This window comes from Mustela nigripes, chromosome 2 (genome assembly GCF_022355385.1).
Source record: "Mustela nigripes isolate SB6536 chromosome 2, MUSNIG.SB6536, whole genome shotgun sequence".
NCBI lineage: Eukaryota > Metazoa > Chordata > Mammalia > Carnivora > Mustelidae > Mustela > Mustela nigripes.
Window position 1 is genome coordinate 23,342,910 of NC_081558.1, and position 27,135 is coordinate 23,370,044.

The window sequence follows — 27,135 nt, forward strand, 5'->3', positions numbered from 1 at the left end:
GAGAATCTCAGGGGAGAGAGAGTTTTCTTCTCCACATTTTGGTAGAGGGACTGGGTCATATGCCCATACCTGATGGTGCCTTGTAGAAGTTGGGATGGAATTCACAAATTGGTCAAGCCTGATAAATGGGCTCGCCCCTTGATCTGGGAAGGAGGAAGAGAGTTGTTAGCCTCACCCAAACCGTAAGAATGATGAGGTGCTGGAGGAGAAGGAAAATCAGAAAAAGGGGAATGGGTGTTAAACAGACAAAAATCACACATATCCACTGTGTACAAGCCTTAGAGTTTCCTCCGACTCATCCTTGGTCAGTGGCTTGGGGAGAAGGAAGGACGCCTCTAGCCTGAGTCTCTCCAGGTGAGTTCTGCCCATTAGAACTTGATGTGATGATGGAGAACATCTCTGATCTTCACTCTCCAGTGCAGTAGCCACCAGACATGGGGCTACTGAGCACTTGAAATGTGGCTGAGGGATGAAGCAACTTTTTTCATTTTATGTAAAATGTGGATGGCTACGTTTAGCTCATGGCTGCCATAGGGGACAGGGCAGCTCTTGGTGGAACCACATCTCTGGATGTGGTTTTGTGTAAGACAAGAGGTGGGCTGGTTTTGTGTAAGACCAGAGGTGGGCTGAAGGTTAAACACAGCCTGGAAGACCAGGGTGATGGAGCAGATTTGGTCCAGGTGTGGTGGAGGAAAAAATGGAGTCTGGATATGAGGGAGAGGAGAGGGAAAGAAAGAGATAGTGTGTGTCCTTCATCTGTGATGGCATTTGGAACCCCTTAACCCGGGGACATATTCTTCCCATGTACTCTAGAGACCAGATTTGTCCCAGGAAGAAATAAAATCAGAACTGACTTTGTTATAAAACTGAGTCGAGGGGAACTCCATGGCACGTTATTGCATTTTCCTCTAAGTGTCCGGCAATAAAAGCAACCATTGCCCGAAACCTTCTTTCTGCACATGACACATGGATTAAAAGACAAATTAAATGGGGTTGCTATGTTATTAATAAAAAACAATACTGTGTAAACTTGTGTGGCTGAGCACAATTAAATGCAGTTGACAGAAATGACATCAGATGAATAGAATGAACTTTGTCAAAGCAGGGTCTGGCCACAGCAATATGAACCTGGGGCCCTTTAAAGTCCAGCCTTCCCGCAGTCTGTGTGATGGGCATGTCACAATGTCCTGTGGGGTGTGTGGGATCGGCCCCGAGGTGCCTGCAGAGCCTTCCTGGTGGTGGTTACTCGCCCGTGAGTCAGGTCTCCGAAGGTGGAGATTCGTGGAGCAGGCAGGCTGATCTTGAGTCAGGTCTCCGAAGGTGGAGATTCGTGGAGCAGGCAGACTGATCTGGTTTGATCCTCTCCCACCCACCTGCAGCCAGGACACCTGGGCATCCTCGGATTTAATTAACTGTCTGGATTTGTTCACCAAGTGCTCATGAAGGACATGCCATGTGCTCAACATCCTGTTGGGGCTTGGAAATCCAGCAGGAAGAGCAGAGGAGTGTAAGGCTTGGTTCCCAGCTGTGTGGTTTGCCTGGGTCCCTGGCCATTGGCATTTTTCTCCCCCATGGTTCAAGCCTACTGACTCAGATAGTCACCTGTAGACTCTGCTGTAATCCAGGTGTAAAGATGAAGAGCTCCTGGCCAGTGCCTGGCTTACAAAGTACTAAAAAACAAACAAACAAAAAAATAGCAGGCGTATAGGAGAAAGAAGGAGGCATTAGAATGGGTGAAGCAGACCTGGGGTAGAACCTGGGCCAGGCAGCTAGGAGATGTGTGAACTGAGGTGCAGGGCTGAGCCTCACTCTTCCCATCTGCAAAGTGGGTTGATGGAACCTTACAAGGTTGTTGTGAGGACACAATTGCATGATATTTGCTAGGGACCTAACTCGAAGCAGGTTTCCATAACCGTGGCTGCTCTGGTGAGCATGAGGGCATGATCGCTGTGAGGGAGGGGTGGGCCCAGGAAGGGGTCTTGTGGGTGACATGAATATTCCCAGTGTGAGCAGCCAACTTCAAATCCAGTCTTGATTCATGTTAGGTCTGGTTGTCATTAAAGCTGAATCACTGTGAGGACCCACCAAAACTTTCCAGTTCAGTTTGCCAGCAAACCTGCAGCCCACCCACCCCCATGACCGGTGTGGTTCCTGCTGCTCCCTAAGGAGAGCCTGGGAGAGAAGCATCTTAGAACCATTGGCCATGTCCAAGGATTGATCTCTCTATTCTTACTCCACAGTCAGTTTTGGGGTTCTAAGGCAGACACATCATAAGTGGATGTCACCATGTTGATAGACTGTTTGGGGTGTTGATGGGCCCCAGGGCATGGAAGAGAGATAAAGCCATTCCACAGCCAGGAAATCACCAGCCAACATTTTCCATGAGCACACCCTTCCTGCCCCTCTCCTTCCTCGTGACTCCTCTGTCCAGTTTCTCCAGCAGACCAGGGCGTGGATGCCTTTGAGGAGAGAGCAATTCATTTCCGCAGAAGAGAAGTGGTTTTGGAATAGGGCAGTTGGAAAGTAATGCCAAGCAGCTGTGCCACTGTGGACATGAGCTTTGGGTCAGTGGACATCCCACTGGCTCATGTGTCCCTGGGCACATGCCTAGACCACTCTTGCCTCTTTGCTGAGAAGCAGGAATGTAATGGGCTCCACAGTTACTTCCCTTTGCTGCCTTTACTCTCCAACTCATGCCGGGCTTCTGTGGAAAAAACTAGGCAGATGGCCCTGGGAGCTGTCTCTGAAGAGACTTGTTCCCATTTTGCAGATCACATGAAGCTCTTCTGAGTTCTAGCCTGTGTCCCCCTTGCCATAATCACAAGTCTTACCTTGTGATCCAATTTTTTAAATTAACATATAGTGCATTATTTGTTTCCGGGGTACAGGTCTGTACCTCATCAGTCTCACACAATTCACAGCATTCACCATAGCACATACCCTCCCCAAGTCCATCACCCAGCCACCCCATCCCTCCCATTCCCCTCCCCTCCAGCAGTCCTCAGTTTGTTTCCTGAGATTAAGAGTCTCTTATGGTTTGTCTCCCTCTCTGGTTTCATCTTGTTTCATTTTTCCTTCCTTTCCCCTATGATTCTCTGTCTTGTTTCTCAATTCCTCTTATCAGTGAGGTCGTGTGATAATTGTCTTTCTCTGATTGACTTCTTTCGCTTAGCATAATACCTTCTAGTTCCATCCACCTCATTGCAAAAGGCAAGATTTTGGGTTTCTTCGATGGCTGCATAATATTCCACTGTATGTATGTTTACACACACACACACACACACACACACACACACACACACCACACACCACATCTTCCTTTTTCTTTATTTTTAATTTTTTAATTTTTATAAACATATATTTTTATCCCCAGGGGTACAGGTCTGTGAATCGCCAGGTTTACACACTTCACAGCACTCACCAAAGCACATACCCTCCCCAGTGTCCATAACCCCACCCCCCTACACCACATCTTCTTCATTCATTCATCTGTTGATGGACATTTAGGTTCTTTCTGTAGTTTGGCTATTGTGGACATTGTTGCCATAGACATTTGGGTGCACATGCCCCTTCAGATCACTACATTTATATCTTTAGGGTAAATACCCAGTAGCACAATTGCTGGGTCATAGGGTAGCTCTATTTTCAACCTTTTGAGGAACCTCTGTACTGTTTTCTGAGTGGCTGCACCAGATGGCATTCTCACCAACAGTGTAGGAGGGTTTCCTTTCTCCACATCCTCTCCAACACCTGTCGTTTCCTTACTTGTTAATTTTAGCCATTCTGAGTGGTGTGAAGTAGTATCTCACTGTGGTTTTGATTTGTATTTCCCTGATGCCAAGTGATGTGGAACACTTTTTCATGTGTCTGTTGGCCATTTGGATGTCTTCTTTGCAGAAATATCTGTTCACCTCTTCTGCCCATTTCTTGATTGGATTCTTTGTTCTTTGGTTGTTGACTTTGGTAATTTCTTTATAGATTTTGGATACCTTTGTCTGATATGTCATTTGCAAATATCTTCTCCCATTCTGTGGGCTGTCTTTTGGTTTTGTTGAGTGTTTCCTTTTCTGTGCAAAAGCTTTTGATCTTGGTGAAGTCCCAATAGTTCATTTTTGCCCTTGCTTCCCTTGCCTTTGGTGATGTTTCTAGGGAGAAGTTGCTGCAGCTGAGGTCAAAGAGGTTGCTGCCTCTATTCTCCTCAAGGATTTTGATGGATTCCTGTCTCACACTGAGGTCTTTCTTCCATTTTGAGTCTATTTTTGTGGTATAAGGAAATGGTCCAGCTTCATTCTTCTGCATTCTTCTGGCTGTCCAATTTTCCCACACCACTTGTTGAAGAGACTGTCTTTCTTCCATTGGACATTCTTTCCTGCTTTGTTGAAGATTAGTTGCCCATAGAGTTGAGGGGCCATTTCTGGGCTCTCTGTTCTGATCCATTGATCTATGTGTCTGTTTTTGTGCCAGTACCATACTGTCTTGATTACAGCTTTGTAATAGAGCTTGAAGTCTGGAATTGTGATGATCCCAGCTTTGGTTTTCTTTTTAAACATTCCTCTAGATATTAAGGGTATTTTCTGGTTCCATATAAGTTTTAGGATTATTTGTTCCATTTCTTTGAAAAAAGTTGATGGTATTTTGATAAGGATTGCATTAAATGTGTAGATTGCTCTAGGTAGCATGGACATTTTCACAATATTTGTTCTTCCAATCCATGATCATGGAACATTTTTCCATTTCATTGTGTCTTCCTCAGTTTCTTTCATGAGTATTTTATAGTTTGCTGAGTATAGGTTCTTTGCCTCTTTGGTTAGATTTATTCCTAGGTATCTTATGGATTTGGGTGAAATTGTAAATGGGATCAACTCATTAATTTTTCTTTCTTCTGTCTTATTGTTGGTGTGTAGAAATGCAACTGATTTCTGTGCGTTGATTTTATATCCTGATACTTTACTGAATTCCTGTATGAGTTCTTGCAGTTTTGGGGTGTAGTCTTTTGGGTTTTCTGCATAAAGTTTCATATAATCTTTAAAGAGTAAGAGTTTGACTTCTTCTTTGCTGATCTGGACACATTTTATTTCTTTTTGTTGTCTGATTGCTAAGGCTAGAATGTCTAGTACTACATTGAATAGCAATGGTGATAATGGACATCCCTGCGGTGTTCCTGACCTTAGGGGAGAAGCTTTCAACTTTTCTCCTTTGAGAATGATATTCGCTGTAGGTTTTACACAGATGGCTTTGATCATATTGAGGTATGTACCCTCTATCTCTATACTGTGAAGAGTTTTGATCAAGAAAAGATGCTGTACGTTGTCAAATGCTTTTTCAGCATCTATTGAGAATATCATACATGTTTGTTCTTCCTTTAATAATATATTGTATCACATTAATTGATTTGTGGATGTCGAACCAACCTGGCAGTCCAGGAATAAATCCCACTTGGTCATGGTGAATAATCCTTTAATGTACTGTTGGATCCTATTGGCTAGTATTTTGTTGAGCATTTTTGCATCCATGTTCATCAGGGATATTGGTCTGTAGTTCTCATTTTTGATGGGGTCTTTGTCTGGCCTTGGGATCAAGGTAATGCTGGCCTCATAAAATGAGTTTGGAAGTTTTCCTTCCATTTCTATTTTTTGGAACAGTTTCAAGAAAATAGGTATGAATTCTTTTTTAAATGCTTGGTAGAAGCCATCTGGCCCTGGGCTCTTTTTTGTTGAGAGATTTTTGATGACTGCTTCAATCTCCTTACTGGTTATGGGTCTGTTCAGGTTTCCTATTTCTTCCTGATTCAGTTTCGGTTGTTTATATGTTTTGAGGAATGCATCTATTTCTTCCAGATTGTCTAATTTGCTGGCATATAGTTGCTCATAATATGTTATTATAATTGTTTGTATTTCTTTGGTGTGGGTTGTGATCTCTCCTCTTTCATTCCTGAGTTTATTACTTTGAGTCCTTTCTCTTTTCTTTTTGATAAGTCTGGCCAGGGGTTTATCAATCTTATTCTTTCAAAGAACCAGCTCCTAGTTTCCTTGATATGTTCTGCTCTTTGGGTTTCTATTTCATTGATTTGTGCTCTGATCTTTATTATTTCTCTTCTTCTTATAGGTTTAGGCTTTGTTTGCTGTATTTTCTCCAGGTCCTTTAGGTGTAGGGTTAGGTTGTGTATTTGAGACCTTTCTTGTTTCTTGAGAAAGTCTCATATTGCTATATACTTTGCTTTTGGACCACCTTTGCTGCATCCCAAAGATTTTGAACAGTTGTGTTTTCATTTTCATTTGTCTTCATGAATATTTTAAAATTCTTATTTAATTTCCTGGTTGACCCACTCATTCTTTAGTAGGATGCTCTTTAGCTTCCATGTATTTGAGTTCTTTCCAACTTTCCTCTTGTGGTTGAGTTCCAGTTTCAAAGCATTGTGGTCTGAAAACATGCATGGAATGATCCCAATCTTTTGGTACCAGTTGAGATCTGACTTGTGACCCAGGATGTGATCAATTCTGGAGAATGTTTCATGTGCTCTAGAGAAGAATGTGTATTCTGTTGCTTTGGGATGGAATGTTCTGAATATATCTGTGATATCCATCTGGTCCAGTGTGTCATTTAAAGCCTTTATTTCCTTGTTGATATTTTGCTTAGATGATCTGTCCCATTTCAGTAAAGGGGGTGTTAAGGTCCCCTACAATTATTGTATTATTGTCATTGTGTTTCTTTGATTTTGTTATTAATTGGTTTATATAGTTGGCTGCTCCCATGTTAGGGGCATAGATATTTAAAATTGTTAGATCTTCTTGTTGGACAGAGCCTTTGAGTATGATACAGCGTCTTTCCTCATCTCTTATTGTAGTCTTTGGCTTAAAATCTAGTTTGTCTGATATAAGGATTGCCACCCCAGCTTTCTTTTTATGTCCATTAGCATGGTAAATTGTTTTCCACCCCTCGCCTTAAATCTGGAGGTGTCTTTAGGTGTAAAATGAGTTTCTTGCAGACAGCATATCGATGAGTCTTGATTTTTTATCCATTCTGATACCCTGTGTCTTTTGATTGGGGCATTGAGCCCATTTACATTTAGGGTAACTATTGAAAGATATGAAATTAGTGCCATTTTATTGCCTGTATGGTGACTGTTACTGTATATTTTCTCTGTTCATTTCCAGTCTATGTTACTTTTAAGCTCTCTTTTTGCTTAGGGCTGTTTGCAAATTCTTTTAGTCTTTGTTTGTCCTGGTAGCTTTTTATTTCTCTTTCTATTTTCAATGACAGCCTATCTGGATATAATATTCTTGGCTGCATATTTTTCTCATTTAGTGCTCTGAATATATCATGCAGTCCTTTCTGGCCTTCCAGGTCTCTGTAGATAGATCTGCTGCCAATCTAATATTTCTACCATTGTAGGTTGCAGACTTCTTGTCCTGAGCTGCTTCCAGGATTTCCACTTTGCCTCTGAGACTTGTAAGTTTTACTATTAGATGATGGGGTGTTGACCTATTTTTATTGATTTTGAGGGAGATTCTCTGTGCCTGCTGGATTTTGATAACTGTTTCCTTCCCCAAATTAGGGAAGTTCTTATTTATAACTTGCCCCAATATACCATCGCCCCTCTCTCTCTCTTTCATCTTCTTCTGGGATCCCAATCATTCTAATATTGTTTTGTCTTATGCTATTACTTATTTCTTGAATTCTCCCCTCTTGATCCAGTGGTTGTTTATTTCTCTTTTTCTCAGCTTCTTTATTCTCCATCACTTAGTCATCTGTATCACTAATTCTGTCTTTTGCCTCATTTATCCTAGCAGTAAGAGCCTCCACTTTTTATTGCACCTCATTAGTAGCTTTTTAAAATTTCAACTTGGTTAGATTTTAGTTCTTTTATTTCCCCAGAAAGGATCCTTTAGCATCTTCTATGCTTTATTCAAGCCCAGCTAGTATCTTTATAATCGTCATTCTGAACTCTATTTCCAACATCTTACTAATGTCCATACAGATTATGTCCCTAGGGTACTACCTCTTGTTCGTTCTTTCTTTCTTTCTTTCTTTCTTTTTTTTTTTTTTTTGAGGTGAATTTTTCTGCCTTGTCATTTTGTCCAGAGAAGAATAAATGAATGAGAGAACAAAATGCTAAAAGGGTAACAACAACCCCAGAAAAATATACACTAAACAAATCAGAAGAGACCCTAAACTGGGGAAAAAAGAGAAGAAAAAGAAAATAAATATGATGAGGTTATTGAACATAACAGAGACAAACACTTGATTTTGGGTGTATTTTGGTCTGTTAGAAGTAACTGCTTCTCAAAAGTTTCAAGAAAGAAAAATACGCACATGCACACACACACACACACACATACATATATACCAAAAAAATGGGTAAATATGATGAAAGGATAGAACATGATTATAAAGATGAAAAGTAGAAAAGATTTTTAAAAAACAAATTGATAAGTTGAAAAAAAACAAAGAAAAATAGAAAAAAAAAGAAGAAGAAGAAGAAGAAAGAAAAGAAAAGAAAAGAAAAGAAAAAAAGGAGAGAATGTGATCAGGCAGGAGACCAGAAGACCAGAACAAAGCCATATACTAGATTTAGGGTGTATTTTGGTCTGATAGAAGAACCTGTATCCCAAAATTTTAAAGAAAGAAAAACTTATATGTATATAAATAATAAGTTTAAATACAATGAAGGGATAGAATATGACTATAGAAAATTTAAAAAATTTTTAAAATGATATTGATAAGATGGTTAAAATAGGAAAGAGGGAAAAATTTTTTAAACTAGAATAAGAAAAAATAAAATTAAAAAATTTTAACTTTGAAAGGCTATAGAATCATGAGGAAAAAAGCCATAAATTCTATGTGCTATATTCCTGTAGCTCTGAAGCTTTGCAGTTCTCGTTGATCAATGAACTTGGTCTTGGCTGGATGTTCTTGCTGATCTTCTGTGGGAGGGGCCTATTGCCATGATTCTCAAATGTCTTTGCCTGAGATGGAATTGTGCCGCCCTTGCTGGAGGATGGGCTAAGTAATCTGCTCAGGTTTGTTCTCAGGAGTTTTTATTCCCTGAACTCTAGCTCTGGAGGACAGGAATGAAAATGGCAGCCTCCCAATCTCCCGCCCGGAGGAGCCAGAGCTTGGGACCCCACTCCTCAAAGCACCCTTGGAGAAAAGCAGTAAATCCCTCCTGTCTCCCTGGTCTCCGGCCGCACTCCGAGCTCACTTGGCCTGTGACTGGGCTTTCCCATCTCTGGTACACAGCCCTGTTTGGAGTCTCCAGCTGATTCCTGCTGCGTGCTCCTGCAGGAGGAAGGAGAGGAGGAGGAAGGAGAGGTCTCCCTGGACCTGCCACTTGTGGGGTCCCTGCTCAAAGAGCAATGGTCCAACTGTGCCTCAGATCATAGTTTAAGGTAACACCAAGCTGAGAGCCCACTGCTCGGCTCAGTCTCTGCTGCAGGCTTCCCTGCTCTGATACCTGGTAGCTCTGCCACAGACACCCCCAATCTTTCTGTAAAGATGAAAAGTAGAAAATATTTTTAAAAAACAAATTGATAAGTTGAGAAAACAAAGAAAAATAGTAAAAAAAAAAAAAAAAGTACCCCTCCCCCCCCACGGGACCTGAGACTACACTGTCCCAGCAAGGGTTCCACCCCATTTAGCCACTGGAGTGATGTCCCTCAGTGGAGCAGACTTATAAAAGTTCCGATTTTCTGTTCCATTGCCCTCTCACTTGCCAGGAGCCAGCTGGCAGAGGCTCCCTCCCTCTGTGGTCTATCTTTCCAAATATTGCCTTGAATTCACTTTTCTGCACATCCTACCTTCCAGAATGTGGTTGCTTTTCTGTTCCTGGAATTGCTGCTCTTCTCTTCAATCTCCTGTTGAGTTTGTAGGTGTTCAGAATGGTTTGATAACTATCTAGTGAATTCCTGGGACCGGACGAAATTTAGGTCTACTCCTCTGCCATCTTGCTCCCTTGTGATCCAGTCTTTATTCTTGCTCTTTGGAAAACTTTTGTGTATCAGATGTGTGGTCATCAAGGGAGACAGAGTAGGCCACTGGACATGCCTAGTCTCTGGAATGTCATCGTCTTGGATGGGGGCAGAATCTAACTGGCAGTCCTGTATGCAAAGTACTAAGTACATGGGATGCATCATGGGGTTCTAAGGAAGCATTCTGAGGTGGTCTCAGAGATAGGGGTCTGGGAGGTTCCCCTAGGCCAGAAGGGGGTGATGTCCAAACTGAGGTCCCAAAGATAGGTGGGAGGAAAATGTGGCAGAAGAGCTAGGAAATGGATGGAGAGGGGGTCCCCCGTAGAGGAGAGCATGTGTAGAGTCCCAGGTGTGATCAGGAGCAGGAAACTCGAGGCTCAAAGGGGATAGTGTGGGTCATGAAAGCTGAAACTAGAAAGAAAAGTAGGAACTTCAGATAAATATAGTACTTTCTACCAGAATTTTCTAGAATGTAATCAAAGCTGAAAATGCATATGGAAGGTAAATTTTATATTGACTAGGTTCTTATGCTTTGAATGCTGAAGGATAAAAACATATTATGACCATTTTGGTTCAAGACTCGTTGGTCTTAGTATGCACCTGTTCGTTAGAGAATGGCATTTCATGTAACAATTTGGATGCTAATGTATTCTCTACTCTGTTGTTCCAGCATTTCCGGGAGCATCTGGACAAACTTTTTGCCAAAGGAATTGGAATGCTGGATATAGCTCTGAACGAGGCCTTCAACATTCTCAGTGACGTAAGCTCCTCTTTAATTTGCCTTTCTTATGTCTGGGAGAAGAGATGGAATTTTATTTTATTTTATTAAGTTTATTTATTTATTTATTTACTTACTTACTTATTTACTGTGGACCGGCACTACTATTGACCCTGGCTGTCACTGAGTGATATCTATCTATAGGCACCAGATGGGAGGGCGAGGCTGGCCATTTGAGTCATCAGGGGAACCAGATCCAGCCAGTAAGGCCAAACCAACCCCCCCACCCCAGACAGAGCCAGTCATGCCCTCCGGTTGGGGCTTTCACCCGCCGTGCTTGTTGACTCTGGGACCACCCCCACTTGAATACCTTCCAATGCAGATCTCGTCTCAGAAACTTTCAGCTTCTTCATAGTGTGGACTCATTCTCATTGTGTTTCACACCGGATCCCTGCCTGTGGCAATGTTTAGCAGAAGGGCTTTCTCTGTGCCGTAGGCTTAGGGAGCACCCTACCCATCCTTCTCTCTCTTCTAGCTCCTGGCAGATTCACAATACACAGTAACATAATCAAATTTCCAGGAAGCACAACAGGAAGGAATGCTGCTCAACCGACTGTTCCTTACACTTCTTAGAACAAGAATCTGTTTTTCAAGTAGCACCTGTTAACGTCCCATGAAAACCTCTGGGGGTCCTGGGCTGGGGACTCTGCCCTTTGAATCCAAATGTGTTAAGCTAAAAGAATGTGCATGTGTGACTTTTGTGTTCTTTTTAGTCTGGCAGAGTATTAGGAACACAATGACTCTCTTTATTAATGCAGGTTCTGTATCATTTAATGCCAAACACTGAGAACACATCAGAGAACAGACTAGACAAAGTGTTTGCCTTAATGCATCTCATGTTCCAGTGCAAAGGCTTGAAAAGTATGGCCCACGAGCCCAATCCAGCCTGCATCTTGTTTTTGTAAAAATTGTTTTATGGGACTGGATGCATGCCCACCTGGTTACCTATCCTCTATGGCTGCTTTTGCATTACAAGGGCGGAGTTGATTAGTTCCGACAGAGACCATATGGTCTGTAAAACCTAAAATAGTTACCGTGTGGCCCTTTACAGAGGAAGTTTATACTGACCTCAGATCTAATGGGAAGAGGCAGATGAAGTGTGTTGTCTTATGGAGAACAACAGCCCCATTGTTCTAGCTTAATAAGAACTTGCTGCTTTATACCGCGCAGTCACGAAAGAGCTCTCCTAGGTGCCCTTGGCTGGAGTAGAGACCTTAAAGAAGTGAGGGAGCAGCGATTTCATTTTGGGGAAGAAGTTTCCAGCAAGGGGAACAGGTACAAAGGCCCTGAGGCAGAGCTGTTTGTGCCATACAGCGAGGAAAGCAGTGTTAGGAGCCAAGTTGGGGAGAGCAGGCTAGGGAATGAGATCAGGGAGGGAGCAGGGACCAGACCTCATGACTCCTGTGGGGGCTTGGGCTCTTGCTCTGTGCGGGATGGACAGTCCCTGGAGTCTGAAAAGGGAATGACGTGACCAACTTGAGTTTTAGCAGGATTTCTCTGACTGTTATACTGAGAAACGAAGACAACCAGGCCTTGACATTATCTGGGTGACACGTACTGATGTCTTGGACTGGGGAGGAAGGTTAGCATATTAAGAAGTTAAAAAAAAAAAAAAAGAAATAGAAATTGCTCTAGGTGTGTCCAACAGCATGGGTTTACTTCAGGGCTGTGTCTGCATAAGGGATGGAAAAGGTCAGAAACCAAACAGAGAATGAAACCATCTTGGAATTAGCACTAGCAGGAGGGAGGGACTCCATCGGAGCCTCCGCCCCGTGACCATCCAGATGGAATCGAACCGTGGAGGGGCTGCCTAGCGAGAGCTGGGTCATAGGGGGAAGGCCTGCCCTGTGGAAGCTGGTGTCTTGGAAAAGATGCAGCCATTGCCAGAAAGCGCCCACGCCCCCGATCCAAAAAAGAGAGACTTAGCTGAGGAAAGCCTTGTCTTCTCCCTTGTACCTTCTAGTATTCTCCTTTGGGTGAACCTGGTCGAAACTCCTGGGGAGCCTGGAGATTGTGGCATCCTGGGGAGAGGCGTGGGGTAGAATTGAGTGCAAACAGGCACTAAACGGAGCCACAGTCCCATTGAGGTGTTGTGGGACTTGGAAGAGCCCCTAGAGGCTCAGCGGCCTCACGGCACTCAGTCTCCAGGCTGCTGTGGGGGGCCCCACGTGTTAGTGTGCGGGAGAGCTCCTACCCACCGTCACATGGCTCATCCCGGTGGCCAATTGTGCCCAACTCCAAATCTCGAGCTTTAGTTACTAAGTGACGCTGGCCTCTCCAGCCAAGGGTAAGCCCTGATTCTCGACTCCCTTTTACCATTAATATCTATGGGCACACAGAAGGCCGTTTAGGTTTCGGTCCTGAGCCAGTGTCCAGGGGGCAGGGGAGGGAAAAATCAGGAGGTAAGGTGCCACATCAGCATCTTGAATTAAACTCAAGTTAAACCCATGGCTCTTGCCTCTTACTTTGCTGCCCCGGGGCTGCTGGCTGCAGAGAATTCACATGTAGGTGAGGTTCAGTGTTTGGGCCAGCCCATCCCTGTTAACAGCTTATGAATAATGTATCAACATAGCTAAATAGGGCAAGGGACCAAGCTGCACCTTTAAATTCTGAGTTGAACTCTGGATAGGGCTTGGAACCTTCTCTGGGCTTGGAGATACCAAGCTCTGCATCTTCACAGTCTCTTTCCAGAGGGTCGTATTGGAAGGACTTGTCACAATGATAAAATTGATTCTGTTTTTTCACCTCAAGAGCCTCTTGTCTACAGTAGGGGGAGGCTACTCTGAGCTGGTGAGTCTCTTGTGTGGAGAGCTGTCCTGCAGCAAGTTTCTGTTTCCTGGCTCTTTGGCAGAAGCAGCGAAGGAACAAGTTTGGGGGATGCTTGTCTTGTGAAGTCTGTGAACTCTGGAGTTAGGCAGGTTGGGCTGAGAAGCCTGACTTGGTCAGAGCTTGCTGCGTGACCTTGAGAAAACTCTGCTTAGCCTCACCTTTATTTTCCTCTTCTGTAAAATGGGAACAGGAATAGACAGAGCATTGGCCACATAATTGGTGAAGTCCAGGGCAAAATGAAGATGCAGGTCCCTTGTCCAAAAGTCATTAAGCCTCTTAAGAGAAAGGCAGCAAAGCGTTAAATGGAGCGAGAGGTCCCGTACTGCATCACATGCCCATGAACCTGGCCCTGGTAGACCAGGGTTGAGGATTCAGCACAATGAAGCCATACCTGCATTCCTTTCAGCAGGGCTGGTGTGGGTGGAGAGAGCCATCTCTGTGGCCATGGAGACACTGGGCAACTTCCACTCTAGCCGGGCTGCCTTTGGCTTCTAGAAGCAACTTGAGCTCCTGATGCTTTGGTCTTACTTCCTGCCCCCGTCCTCAGGATCATCTGCTTGCCTTCATTGTCCTCTCTCTCTTTTTCCTTGCCCTCTGACCTTCTCTCTGCCCATCCTGTCCACTTATTGGTTTTGTTCCCAGACCCTTCCAAGCCAGTGTTTCCCACCACATGCCCAGCGCATGCTGGTCTGCCGAGGTAGTCCAGCATAAGTGTTGTCACGGTGGCGAGATGCTATCCTCATTTCCCAGAGACTCACAGTGCGCCTCTGCATAACAGACCTGTTCAAGATGTATTTATGCCGGTACCCACACACATTGGCTCAAGAACTCTTTATATCATATCAGAACCTCACAGTTAGACTCTTGTAGAAGTCACAGCTTACCAAGTCCACCTTCAGGCATAATATGTTTGTAGGCTCCAAGATACTAACCTCCCAGCACCTCTCAGATCCAGAGAAATCACCAACACGTGGCAGATGTCTTTCCTTAAATCCTGGTAACAAAAATAGTTTTGAACCAGGGAAACCTTCCATATGCCTCCCTGCTCTGCCTTTGCCTATAAAATCCCTCTGGGGTCTGGCCAATCAGAAAACCCAGTGGATCCAATGTAAATTCCAGATAGCAAGAAATGGAAGGAACACAAATGTTACAGAATATCTTTGATGGAGGCTGGTTGGTGGGTGGCACCCTATTTTCAGTGCTCGTTTATTTCATAGAGAGAAACATTTCCATCTCATCACTTGCTACTGGGCTTTTAAATAGCCAAATATTCTGACAAACACAGAGATGGTTAATCTCCCATGAAAATGAAGCTTTAGCTATTTTCCACTTCATCAATATGACCTTTAAGTGGTATAATTCTCTTCTGTGTATTAAGCCTGCCCTTGGAATCCAATATGAATAGTTACTTCCCAACCACACAAGCATACCTTCTCCGTGTGTGTGTGTGTGTGTGTGTGTGTGTGTGTCTTTCTCTCTCTCTCACACACACACACACATAATCGCAAGTGTGATTGTGGCTGGGGCTCAGAATGGCTCAGAGGTTACTCTAACCAAATCAAGCAAATTTGATTTTGCAATTACCTGCATTTCAGTGTCAGTATTTGCTCCAATGACTTAAAGGCTTACAGTTGTTGTACAAACGGCTTTGAAAGGAGCGTTCGAATAAACTTCTAAGACCCTTCTAGCTCTTGATCTCTGCTGCATTCATTAGTTTCTGTAAGAACACAGAGCCAGTCTGCTACAGTAGTTAGCATCTACCTTGTCATGTGACAGCCGCAATTATCTTTTTTGGCGATGAATATGATCTTTGCGGTGATTACCTTTTAAAAATTTTTCTTAGCCAATTAAATAAAATTCGGTGACATTTCAAAGACTGTTAATCACAACCAAATGCTCTAAATGTCAGGATGCATTGAAATTTTCGCTGCTAACTGATGAATCACTGAGCTAATTGTAGTTCATCACCAGGCCCTTGTCATTGTTATTATTATGGAAAACACTTTCATCACTCCCGCTATTCAAAAAAAAAAAGTTCTAGACAAATATGAAGAGAAGAGATATTACTCATCAAAGCATTTGAATTTAATTGCATTCTTCAAAATTCTCCAACTGCAGATTGCCGCAGAGAATACCAGGGACTCAGCCAGAGAGGAAAGTGATGTTTTTAAATAAACAGCTCAAGGCAGCCCCTTCTTCCAGTCTGCATTATTCAGATATCTTCATTTCCTTTTCTTTCTTGCCTTTCATTTGGAAGAATGTTGCCAGCATGCTTTCCAATAAGTTGCATGCACAACAGTTGCAAGGTGTCTTGATTCCCCCCCAACCCTTTCTTTAGCCTCTGCAAACTGAAGCAGAGATCACCTTTATTCAGTGGTCCGCTGCTGGGTCTAGTCAATGATCTGAAGATGTGTTGAACGTAGCCCCCACCCCCAGACATTGCCAGAACAACTTGTTGATAGGACAGGACCACGGGGTATGTTTCTTTCTACCGCAGTAAGGAAGAAAATACACTATGACGATAGAATCTTAGCAGCGTCTCAGAGTGGAAGGGACAATGCCATTTATTGAGACTATGAAGCTTAGTGAAGGTGGGTCTTTCAGAGGGGAGGGAAAGGAAGGAAGAAAGGAACACAGGGAGGAAGGGAGGAAGGAATTGCTCAGGGCCATATGGGGGCAGAGCAAAGCTTCCCGCCCTAACATCCATCCTTCTCTCCATCCATTCATGGGGTTAGTTGCAGTTTTCTCTCTTGAGCTGAAATCAATCTCTAACATCCGAATTCTAGGTACGCAGAGACGAGGCATTAAATCTCAACTTGCATGCTTTACTACCTCTCTGCTTCAGCAGCATCAGCAGCAAATCCAAGAACGGTCTCCATCCTTCCCCAGGGTCTTGGTCAACAGATCGAATGTGCCCACTCAGTGCCTTTGCGTGTGCTCTTGGCCCTCTCTGGGACGTCCCTCCTCCAGACCCTCAACTCCTGCAGGTGTCACTCATACGTCACCTGCTCAGGGAGGTCTTCTCTGGTTTTTTTCTAAAGTTGCTCTCTCCTGTTTCTTATCCCCCTGCTCTTTTTTCTTGCTTCTTCTTCTTCTTTTTCTTTTCTTTTTTTTTTTTTTTTTTTTGGTTCCTTACCATCACTGTTACCACACATACAACAAAATTGACTTATTTTCTTTGTTCTGTATATCTCCTCACATAGAATTATGAACTACAGGAGGGAAGGGATTTTTGCATGTTTCAGCTCCAGCTCTGTGTGGGCACTTAGTAAATAATGTTAGAATTAATAAAGAAATGTCACCACTTAAAATGGTGGGAGTTTTCACTGCTGAACGTTAAAGACTTCTTGAATGTTTTCATGCCTTGGCATTGTCATGTTAATGGTGGGGGCTTTCGATTTTGATTATTTATTTATTCAATTTATTTATTTGAAAAAGAGAGAGAGTTTGAGTAGAGGGGAGGGAAGAGGGGGGAGGAGAAGCAGACTCCCCACTGAGCAGGGAGCCCGAGGTGGGACCCTATCCCAGGACTCTGAGCTAAAAGCAGACACTTTACTGACTGAACCACCATGTGCTCCGATTGTAGGGTTTTTAAAGGACCCGGTGTTGCTTTCAATTGCAGCATTGATAGTATTCATTAAGAGAATTCTTCACTCCTGGTTCAAGGGATGGACACCGACTTCTGGTGACCAGTCTAATCCGGTCTACCACTCACAAAGCCTGGGAACTTTTACAATGCCACATAAAACTGAAAGTTGAAGATATTTAGGGTCTTGCACACCAGTGGGCACAATCTTAGAATTTCAGTCTGCTATCCCTTATAAGCCATATAAACTAATATGTAATGTTACATGCTAACAAATATATATTTAAAACAAACCCTACAAAAAGAGTGCTTAGGCTTCTAGTCTGAATTGACACTTTCCTGACTCTATTCTCCATGTGTCCAATACCTCACTGATTGTATCCTATATCACATCAAACCAGACTCCTTTAGATTTTGAAAGAGACGTTGCCTGCCTCTTATTCTGCGGCTCATGTGTCCCTAAAGGGTGACTGTGCCAATGCTTTAGGGGCTTACATTCTGAGGCACTATCTGTGCCTGAAGGAAAGAGAGGTTATTTGTCCTAGAGTCTTACTTCCCATCTTGCGTGTGTTTTTCAGAAATCCCCTCCATGGCCAGTGTTTAGTTCCAGTTTGTCAAAGCAAATTGGGTGAATGCATAGGGAAGAGCTTATGGTATAGGTTCTGTTTTGCAGAACGAGCTCTTGTTTGGGGAGGCTTCCTGAGCCCCATGTCTCTGAAGTCTTGTGGAAGTACAGACGTCTCTGGTGTGTTTTTTAATTTGAACATGTTTCTTCTCCCAGTTCAACCACACAGGACAAGGAAGCATCTGCAGTCAGGCCATCATGCTCATCACCGACGGGGCAGTGGACACCTATGATACCATCTTTGCCAAATACAACTGGCCGGATCGCAAGGTAAGGTACCTGTGCCGCCGTGCAGCACCGTTGACAGAGAACCTGTGTTGTGCTGTGATCCCCAAGTTGTCCAGGGTTAGGTGTCCCATCTAGACTCCATCTCACAATGACCTATGGTTTTTCAGTCTTGTGTCTTCTGGTTGACCAAACCGAATCTGACGACTTTCTTTGTTTCAAAATGAAATCTTTTGGAGGTAGAGAAGAAACCCATAAAGACATGGTAAATGTTCAGTGGAATGTTTCATTGAGAAAAGTGCTTTGTCCATATTGGGCAGCACGTTGGTTTTCCATGGAGCCAGAGCTGCTCGGTGTGTCCAGCATCTGTAGATGGTGAAGTCAGCCATGGTGGCCACACAGTCATCTCCTGGATGCTTCTCGACTTCTGTGGTTCCTCCTTCTGTACCCTCGTGATCACCCGGAAGCTTCTCTGTGTCCCCCAGGGATGTTCCCCACCCTGTCAAAGCTTGTTCTCTATTCTAATTCCTTCTTTGATCTCCAGGTTGACATTTATTTACCTGATGAATCCATATGTTAGGATATCAGTGATGAATATTAACATTTTTGGTGTATCTGAGTGCCTAAACCCAGATGTTCCTCAAGCTGTTAGCTAGTTTGGATTCTCTGGGGAGGTTTTTAGATTATGGATACTTGTACTCTATCCCATACCTACAGAATCAAAATGTCTAAGGATGTGGGGTAGTAATCCATGTTTTTAATAAATTCCTCTGGTGGGCACCAATTAGTAGATTAGCAGTCCATCATCCCCTTCTCATCCCCTGAATGAATCCACCATCATCCCCTGAATGGTGGAATTTTCACAGGAAAAAGGTCAGTCAGAGAGGGTGCTATCTCAGGGACATCACAAAGGCTCTCTCATGTCCCATGAGCCAGTGGCATTACTCTGTGTCTGTAAGACCCTTCAAACCAAGTCTGTCCTACTTTTCCTACTTTGTGTATTTAATTTCTTGGAACTGAACTAACCATACATACTTGGCAAAAAGAAAGAGAAGACAAATGACAGCTGTGTCCTCAGCTGTATCCAAAGAGTACATACCCTTGAGGGAACCTGATATGTCATTCCAAGTTCCCTTAGTCATTCGTGGTCCCTGCATTTTCTCCGCTAACACTGACATCTCACCTCATCAAGTGTACGTCTGCTTTTTAAAGACACATCCATTTTGTACAACATGGTCCCTAAAGGGATGCCTAATTCTTGCTCTGGTGCCCAGCCATCACTGCTGAAGCTGGAGGAAAAGTTAGTCATGCCAGGCTTCCTAAGACAATGTGGGACTCTGCCATGGCACCTGCCTAAGTGATGTCCAGAAATAAATCTGGCTGATGGCGGCTCCCACAGTAAGCACTGCCTTTAGAACCCAACCCTTGAATAAGATGGGAATTCGCTGTTAGACAAGGTATTTTAGATGTGAGATTTCAGGTGATGATTTCTGTGGACTTAATTCTTGGATGGACATATGTCATGTTGTTGGGTCTGTTATCAAAGGAATGAGACTGAGACAAAGTTACGCAAAGCCTTATTCTATGCCAAGCATTAGAAGTTAGGCTGCCCGGCCAGGGAAATGAGGCTGAGACAAAGTGAAAGTTATGTAAAGCTTTATTCTATGCCAAGCATTAGAAGTCAGACTGACCGGCCAGGGCCGCCTCCGAAGAGAGCGACGCCCCTTGGTCTTACAGGCTAGTTTTTATAGGGCATAATCGCAGACATCTGCATTTGTTGACCATTTGTAGCTTTGGCTGATTGGATGTCTCCTACCTTTGTGTTTTAGTAACGGTTACCAATGGCCTTGTTTTAGGTATGTGTTTTAGTAATAGTTACCTGGAACTGGCCTTGTTTTAGGTGTGTGTTTTAGTAACAGTTACCTTGTTTTAGGTGTTGTGTTTTAGTAACAGTTACCTGGAACCGAGAGCAGTAACTTTTCTAGACAACAAAATGTCTACCTAGGCAACATGGAGTCACTATGGCTAAGTAGGCCCAGGCAGGCCCAGGGGGTTAACATGCTTTAACGTGGAATCGACCCCAACAATGTGGAGGGAGGAACATGCTGGATATGTGTGGACCCTGTGGATCATATGTCACAGTGCCAGGCTCATGACCAGTGCCTAAGGCACAATCCTAAGGTGTGTCTGAATGACGGAGAGGCCTGGTGGGGTGGGAGGCCACAGCACTAGTAAGCATGGGTAGGGCCATTGACATTCTGTGGTCATGTAGAATGTTTGCAGATGCCATGACATTGCATAGCATGTTGGAGGGTATTTTGAATTATTTAGGACCATCTGACATAAAAAGAAGAAAGTGAAGGGGGCTTTTTATAAGCAGCTCCATTAAGGCCAAATAAATTATCAGACAAGTCCTCCCATACTGAACTCTATGACTTCTTCCCACATGGTGATACTTGGTGGAGAGCAGTTGCCCAGTAATATTGGTATTTAAACATCCAGTCCTTACCTGCGGGAAGAGGCAGAGGACATTTTATTTGACAAATTTGTCAAATAAAAGACAAATTTTTTAAAAAATTTCTTTTCGGTATAACAGTATTTATTGTTTTTGCACCACACCCAGTGCTCCATGCAATACGTGCCCTCCTTAATACCCACCACCTGGCTCCCCCAACCTCCCACCCCCCGCCCCTTCAAAACCCTCAGGTTGTTTTTCAGAGTCCATAGTCTCTCATGGTTCACATCCTCTTCTTATTTCCCTCAACTCCCTTCCCCTCTTCATCTCCCCATGTCCTCCATCTTATTTCTTATGCTCCACAAATAAGTGAAACCATATGATAATTGACTCTCTCTGCTTGACTTATTTCACTCAGCATAATCTCTTCTAGTCCTGTCCATGTTGCTACAAAAGTTGGGTATTCATCCTTTCTGATGGAGGCATAATACTCCATAGTGTATATGGACCACATCTTCCTTATCCATTCGTTCGTTGAAGGGCATCTTGGTTCTTTCCACAGTTTGGCGACTGTGGCCTTGCTGCTATAAACATTGGGGTACAGATGGCCCTTATTTTCATGACATCTGTATCTTTGGGGTAAATACCCAAGAGTGCAATTGCAGGGTCAAAGGGAAGCTATTTTTAATTTCTTGAGGAATCGCCACACTGTTCTCCAAAGTGGCTGCACCAACTTGCAGCTTTCTTCACATCCCCTCCAACACATGTTGTTTCCTGTCTTGCTAATTTCAGCCATTCTAACTGGTATAAGGTGATATCTCAATGTGGTTTTAATTTGAATCTCCCTGATGGCTAGTGATGATGAACATTTTTTCATGTGTCTGATAGCCATTTGTATGTCTTCATTGGAGAAGTGTCTGTTCATATCGTCTGCCTATTTTTTGATATGATTATCTGTTTGTGTTGAGTTTGAGAAGTTCTTTATAGATCCTGGATATCAGCCTTTTGTCTGTACTGTCATTTGCAAATATCTTCTCCCATTCCGTGGGTTGCCACTTTGTTTTGTTGACTGTTTCCTTTGCTGTGCAGAAGCTTTTGATCTTGATGAAGTCCCAAAAGTTCATTTTCGCTTTTGTTTCCTTTCCCTTTGGAGACATATCTTAAAAGAAGTTGCTGTGACTGATATCAAAGAGGTTACTACCTATGTTCTCCTCTAGGATTCTGATGGATTCCTGTCTCACGTTGAGGTCTTTTATCCATTTCAAGTTTATCTTTATGTATGGTGTAAGAGAATGGTCTAGTTTCATTCTTCTACATATAACTGTCCAATTTTCCTAGCACCATTTATTGAAAAGACTGTAGATAAAAGACAAATTTAAACATATCTTGCCAAAAGTACAATATTGATTTTAGGCCTAGTGCTTTCTTGGATTAATTGGAACCAGATCTTGGAGATTTCAACATTACATCAAGGAGCTTCATCTACTTACAAAGTATTATCAAGTCAAAGCAGATTTGCTTTTTGTAGCAAGAAAATCTTCTATGATTGGAAATTCATAGCAGGATCCTGTCCCTCCTGCTCCATTCTGGAGAGTTCTATGGTGTTCATATACATACACATACACATTCTTCTTGATGACTTCTCTGTGGAAATGCAGGTAGTGAGTCTGCATGGATCCCCATGTGTTGATTCTACACATTAAGTATTTGGTAGAGGGTTATGTCATGCTATATTTGGCAATCTTCAAGATTATAGAAACAGGAAGTAGACTCAGAAGAAAGGAAAATGGTCTTAAGGCTGAAAAGTGATTCCCATTAAGACCATGGTTCTCAAGCTTGAGCAAGCATCAGAATCATCTGGAGGACTTGTTCCAACACCAACTGCTTACCCCACACTAGGAGTTTCTGATCCAGTAGGGCTGGGGCCTGAGAATGTGCATTTCTCACAAGTTCCCAGGTGATGTGGGTGCCGCACACTTGGGGAACGACTCCTATAAGTAAGAAGCAACCTAAGGAACAGCGTTTGGTTCCCCTGTGGGTTTGGCTACTTTTGTTCCCTCTGTTTACTTTGTAAGAACCTATTCCCTTAGTCAAATGCAGCACACAACTTTGTGTTTCCTCGCTCATACTTTGTTTTAAAAATTGCTAGTTACTGATTGTCATTTAAAAATCTGGAGAGAGTATATAAAATTTTTGTTTTAGTTTCTCTCATAAATGGGTATACTTGGCACTTGGGAGCTAACATTCTTATATGGAAAAAAAAAAAAAAGCCTGGAGCTGAGATATGGCTGCCCCCTGAGATGGCAGGTGTATGCTGCTTTTGACCATGACCTCACCATTCTGTCTTCCCCCTCTTCTCTCCTCCTCCCTCCCACTGCCCTACTGCCTACCGCCACACCAACCCCACCAGCCTAGTTCCTTAGTCTGGGTTTGAAGTTTACAGCCCCCCGGCACCTTATATTCAGCCATGCCTGGAACCCCAGCCAGGCCCTGTGTTCATGTTCAGCACTGTAAATACTTCTAGGCCTGTCTTTAATCTTAACTGGTTTGGTGAGTTCTTGGGGACAGATTCTGTATCTCTGAACAGTATCTCTACCACGCAGCATATCCCAGTGCTGCTGAGAAATGTGGCATAGAGACACCTGCCTCTAGGTGTTTACCTCCTGTATAATCTCCTCACCTTGAGTATGAGTGGACCTTGTGACTTGATTCTAACCAATAGAATATAAGGTCAGGGGATTTTGTAGATATCATTAAGGTCTCAAGTTAGTTGGTTTGAGTTCATCAAAAAGGATATCCTGGGGGAGCCTTACTTAGAAGATCTTTTAAAAAAGGGGCCTGCACCCTTCCTGAAGGCAGAGAGGTTCTCCTTTCCAGTTAGATGAAGTAAGCAGCTTTTGGAGAAGCCCATGGGCAAGGAACTGGGGGCATCTTTTGGGACCGAGGACATCCTCCAGCTAACAGCCAGCAAAAAGCTGAGCCCTCAGTCTTGCAGCCACAAGGAAAGGAATCCTGCCAACGATTTGAATGGGCTGGGAAGCAGGTTCTTCCCCAGCTGAGCCCCCAGATGAAAGTGCAGCTCAGTCCATACCTTGATGGCAGCTTCGTGAGATCCCAGACAGAAGACTAAGCTAAGCTGTGCCCAGACTCCTGACCCAGAGAAACTGGGGGGTTGCAAATGTGTTTATTTAAGCCACGGCATTTGTGGTAACTTGTGAAGCAACAATAGAAAACTAATAGGAGAGACGAGGAGAAGGGGAGAAAGAGGAAATCATAATCATTTATCTTAACAATCCAATTAAACATCCCCAAACTGAATGGCTTAAGAGAACACTTTATCGTCTCTTGCAAATCTGTGGGTTAACTAGGTGGTGATTGTGCTCCATGTGGTGTGAGGTCGAGTCCCTCCCTGATGGAGCGGCATGAGGTTGGGAGCTTGGCCGGGCTGTCTGGGTTCTCCTCCCGAAGACCTGCCTAGGTGATGTCTCACCCTCCGGAGCCACACTGGGAGGCCTCTCCCCTCAGTGCAGTAGCCTGGACTTGCTTACAGTATGGCAGTGGGGTGCCAAAAGGGGAAAGCTGAAGGAAGTGGGGAGCAGTCCAGAAGGGCACTTGTGGGTGTCATTTTTTTAAAGCTGCCTCTCACCTAACCAGGGCCTCGTTCAAGGCACCTGCTTAATAAAACATTTTTGAACGAGTTGGAAGAAGGAATCCATTATTGATGATTTAGCTGTGAGTCCAAAGACGGCATCATGATTGCCATGCAATGTGTCCCTTGCCAGCATTTTCTTTCTGAGGGCAGAAATGAGGAGCTATTTATTCATTTATTGGATGCCATTTACTTTTGCTTAATATCCATTGGTTAGCAGCTTAACAGCCGCTCTTACATACTTGGAATAAAATATGAACTTCTCTCCATGGAAGGGACTCATTCCAGGATCTGCTCAAGAAATAAAACTGCCTGCATTTAAGTTAGAAAAATGGTCATTCCTGCCACCTATATAGTTGCTCTTCCAAGTGAACTAAAAGAAGAAGAAGAAGAAGAAGAAGAAGAAGAAGAAGGTGGTCATGGAATGATTTATCATTACCTTCCCTGTTGCATAAGACGGAGGGGAGAGTGGATAGGTAAGGAAATGGTGGGAAAGCGATTTAAGGAATCTAGCCTTTGAGCAAGGTTGTCAACCCCTGATTTAAAGGAAGCAATCAGTGGATTGTTAAAAGTTATTGAGATGCCCTTGGAAATTCGTGCATTTGCTGAATTCAACAGAATTCTTGGTGGTTTTTCCACCTCCTTTCCACTCCTCTTTTCCACTTGAATGAACTATACTAGCCATATAACCAGTGGTTGAGGGGTGGGAATCTTTTTTTTTTTAATAGTTTGCATTTTAAAGATTTTATGTATTTATTTGACAGAGAGAAATCACAAGTAGATGGAGAGGCAGGCAGAGAGAGAGAAGGAAGCAGGCCCCCTGCTGAGCAGAGAGCCCGATGCGGGACTCGATCCCAGGACCCTGAGATCATGACCTGAGCCGAAGGCAGCGGCTTAACCCACTGAGCCACCCAGGTGCCCCAAGGGGTGGGAATCTTGATGGGAAATCCCTTTCTCTGTGCCTTGGGGTCTCTCCCACGTTTGGAGCAGTGCTTTCTGCTCTCCTGGCCTGAGTAGTTTTGTTTTTTTCCTCCTTTACCATCAGCGCTGCCACCAGGGCCAAGATACAGGACTGATCCTGGGGCAGTTCAGGAAGGGGCTGTGCTGCGGGGCCCCAGCCTGGGGCTGGACCCAGTGCCCAGCACGGAGAGTCTCCCTAACCATCAGGCTTGACTGCCCCTTGAATCCTATTTTGGTGGTGATGGGAGCATGTGGCAGTGTCACAGTTTTCATATCACCTGAGTAACAAGGGGAACACCCCAGAGAGAATCACATTCCCTCTTTGCTGAGACCCAGGAAGCCAGAGACTCCTTGAATCCAAGGACAACAGTATCCCCAGGATGCCTCAAAATCCACCTGCCCAGGGGCTCATCACTCCCTCTGCTGTGTTGATACCCCGGGGAGTGAGACGGGGCTGCAGCCGCCGCACAACACACGGAGGAATCTCCACTTGCTTCTGCTGCCAGTAAAGCGGTGGAAACTTGCTTGAGCGTGCAGCGTGGATAGCGACCCTTCTGGGCCCATTAGACGTCCCTGCACAATCTATCCTTCACATGGATCTGTGATAAGCAGCACAGGCAGCACCAAGATGCTCCCTACACTTCCCTGAGCCTGAGTCTCCCTCAACGAGAGAATGCCTCCAACTGCTTTCTTGTGCAGAAATCTATATACAGAACTCAGGAGAGCTCATCCTTATCAAATGCCAAGGGGCAGGTGTCATGGACAATGGTACACATACATTTAATTCGCACGGAACCCCAGGAGGCGAGCTCTCCTCTATCCCCTTTATACAAAGGAGGAGACTGAAGCCACGTAATTGAGACAGGGCTCCGTGACTAGCGTTGGGAGCTGAACCGGCAGGCCAGCATCAAACAAGGAGGCTGTCCCCTGAACCGGGATGCACACAAGCTGAAGGAAAAAGCAAACCAAATGGCAGTAGGACTCCGGAGTACGTAATAGGTAGGAAGTAGAGTTTTCTTTTTCTTGTTCTTGTTCTTTTTTTTTCTTTTCTTTTCCCTTTTTTTTTTCCTTTTCCTTTTTTTTTTTTTTTAAGCTTCCTTCGAATGCTCCGAGACGCCCCCATGTCCCTCGGCTGTTTGGTGTCAGGGCTCAGTTGGGTGGTTACATCTCTCTGTCCCCCCCTCCCCCGACCTCCTCCCTCCCTCCCTCCCTCCCTTTCTTGCCTCTTCCCTGACAGCAGTCATATTTCGGTCCGAACGTTTCAGGTCGGAGGGTGTCGTTGCTGTATTTTTTTCAAGGGTGATCAATCCTACAGCTGTCTTAGGAAAATAGCAGGAACATTCATTTCTCGTGGTCAGTCAACGGTAGGACAGGGAAAGGCATTTTCCGTCACTGTGGGGAGAGCTCACGCAGGCCCTCCTTGCTGTAAAAGGGAGGGTTGAAATGGTTCACGGTCTCCCGGTTTATTTTTAATTACTTCTGCTGGTGTTGGACATCTTGAGACTCCAGCAAGAAGAACATGAGGAGACAAGTCAGGAACGAGACCCACTGATGCATGCCTGCTGCCGCCCATTGAAAATCACTCCACGTCAGGGACTCAGACTTTTCCTGCGGCAGCAAGAGCTGCTTCTCTTCGCAGGCTCTGCCTTGGGGCTTTGGCCTCCACCTGGGTGCCACTGTCCTCAGGAGACAGGTGGGCGACAGTGTGCGTTTCTTCCTGTCCTGCTCTACCCCCACCGTCTCCATGCTAGGCCCAGAGTCACATGCTTTCTCTGTGCCCTTCATTCTTAGCTCCGCGCTGTGGGTAGACTCTCCTAGTATCATCCTTACCGCACAGGGGAGGGAGCTCAGGCTCAGGGAGATCTACTTACTTGTCCAGAGCGCACAGCTATGAAACTGGGGGTCCTTGATCCTGACTCACATCAGACTGTCTCTATACCTGTGCATCCAAACGAAGGGGTAGGTGGTTGGAGGCACTTGAAAAAAAAAAAAAAAAAGAGAGATAGATATAAAGACCCCCAGTTTCATAGCTGTGCGCTCTGGACAAGTAAGTAGATCTC

At 44.2% G+C, this 27,135-nt stretch overlaps 1 protein-coding gene across 1 annotated transcript in view; it reads left to right on the forward strand.

Annotated features, from left to right (window-relative positions):
• Positions 1-27,135, forward strand: part of CACNA2D3 (calcium voltage-gated channel auxiliary subunit alpha2delta 3) — an 858,873-nt gene that overhangs the window by 449,800 nt on the left and 381,938 nt on the right. The window contains exons 10-11 of the mRNA XM_059389977.1: positions 10,639-10,728; positions 17,943-18,056. Of these exons, the coding sequence (XP_059245960.1) occupies positions 10,639-10,728; positions 17,943-18,056 (204 nt within the window). The remainder of the gene's footprint in view (positions 1-10,638; positions 10,729-17,942; positions 18,057-27,135) is intronic.